Source organism: Pterocles gutturalis, unplaced genomic scaffold (assembly GCF_000699245.1).
Source record: "Pterocles gutturalis isolate BGI_N339 unplaced genomic scaffold, ASM69924v1 scaffold29006, whole genome shotgun sequence".
Taxonomy (NCBI): Eukaryota; Metazoa; Chordata; class Aves; order Pterocliformes; family Pteroclidae; genus Pterocles; species Pterocles gutturalis.
The window spans coordinates 11,344-13,210 of NW_010106345.1; the positions used below are offsets into that span (position 1 = coordinate 11,344).

Sequence of the window (1,867 nt, forward strand, 5' to 3'; positions counted from 1 at the left end):
CCCAGCCAGATTGGCAGCCAGCCCCCCAAAAACCAGCCAGATTGGCAGCCAGCTCCCCAAAAAGAGCTGGAAGCTACAGCAGGAGAAAAAACCCGCACCCCCAGAGTGATATTGGGGTGCTACAGAGTCTGGGGTGAAAATCCCGAATTTCAGAGCTCCTGAGAATGCTGCCATGGGTTTGCGGAGCTGAGGCCGGGACCCTTCCCCTACTCAGCACGGAGAAGCGGCAGCATCGCGGTCAGCAATCCCCTGGGCACCCAGGAGAGCAAACACAGCCGGGATCTGCCTCCCAGCGTGTGCGTCACGGGTTGTTTTGATGCTGGGGTTTAAGTCCAGCCTGACATCCCCACGGATGCATTTTCAGCATCCCCCAGACCTACCGCGTCCGCCGGCACCACAGGACCCTCCGTGAACTCACCCAGCAGATGCTTCATGATGGCCTGGTTGTGCTCCCAGAGGTTGTTGAACGTCCCCCAGCGCGAGTGGCCGTCGGGCAGGGGGTTTGCCTTGATCCAGCCCCCACAAGCATAGCTGAAAAAGTCCTCGCAGGGATTCACCGCCCGGTCCAGCGAGCTGAGGATGGAGCTGGTGACGGAGATGCAGGCTTCCGACAGGCACACAGCAGGTGGCCCTGGGGTGGGCACAAGGGGTTCAGCTCCTCCAACAGGATGCACTGGGGAGCATCCTGCCCCGTGCCCAAGCATCCCACCCCAGGGCAAGTGATATGGACCAGTGTCCTGTCCCGCACCTGAGCATCCTGCCCATCCAGTGGCCAATCATCCCAGGGCAAGGGATGTGGGCAAATATCCCCTCTGGTACCCAAGCATCCCACCCCGAACCTGAGCTTCCCACTCTAGGGCAAGCGATATGGACCAGGGTCCTGTCCTGCACCTGAGGATCCCACCCAGTGCCTGATCATCCTGCCCAGTGCCCAATCATCCCATCCAGTGCCCGATCATCCCACCCCATGGTGAGGGATGCAGGCAAACATCCCATCTGGTGCCCGAGCACCCTCCCCTGTACCCAAGCATGCCACTCCTAGGCAAGTGATATGGACCAGTGTCCTGTCCCGTGCCTGAACTTCCCACCCAGTGCCCAATCATCCCATCCCAGGGTGAGGGATGTGGGCAAATATCCCATCTGCTGCCCGAGCATCCTGCCTAGTGTCTGATCATCCCACCCAGTGCCCAATCATCCCATCCCAGGGCAAGGGATGTGGGCAAATATCCCATCTGGTGCCTGAGCATTCTGCCCCGTACCCGAGCATCCTGCTCCCAGGCAAGGGATACGGACCAGTGTCCTGTCCTGCACCCAAGCATCCCACTCAGTGCCCGATCATCCTGTCTGGTGCCCAATCATCCCACCCCAGGGCAAGGGACATTGACAAATATCCCATCTGGTGCCCGAGCATCCTGCTTGTTGTCAGATCATCCCATCCCAGGGCGAGGGATGCAGGGAAGCATCCCAGCTGGTGCCCAAGCATCCTGCCCAGAGCCTGAGCATCCTGCCCTGGGGAGAGGGATGCAGGCAAACACACAGTTTTGCACCCAAGCATCCCACCCCGCACCCAAGCATCCCACTCTGGGGTGAAGGATGCAGGCAATCATCCCATCCTACATCCAAACACCTCACCCTGGGGTGAAGGATGCAGACAAACACGCAGTACTGAGCCCAGACATCCCACCCCACACCCGAGCATCCTGCCCAGTACCCAAGAATCCCACCCTGGGACTAGGCACGTGGGTGAGCATCCCATCCCACACCCCAGTATCCCCCCCCAGCATCCCCCCCTGCTCCATGGGGCCAGATCCCTGCACAGCATGAGGACTCACGGGCTCTGTACTGGAAGATGAGACCCAGCAGACAC

At 60.4% G+C, this 1,867-nt stretch overlaps 1 protein-coding gene across 1 annotated transcript in view; it reads right to left on the bottom strand.

The window, feature by feature from the left end:
- The window catches only part of LOC104472182 (endothelin-converting enzyme 1), a gene marked incomplete at its 5' end in the record, with an annotated part of 7,665 nt that extends 5,802 nt beyond the window's left edge, over window positions 1–1,863 (bottom strand). Inside the window, 2 exons of the mRNA XM_010087755.1 lie at window positions 419–631; window positions 1,833–1,863. Coding sequence (XP_010086057.1) covers window positions 419–631; window positions 1,833–1,863 — 244 coding nt within the window. The remainder of the gene's footprint in view (window positions 1–418; window positions 632–1,832) is intronic.
- Window positions 1,864–1,867: the final 4 nt, after the last annotated feature.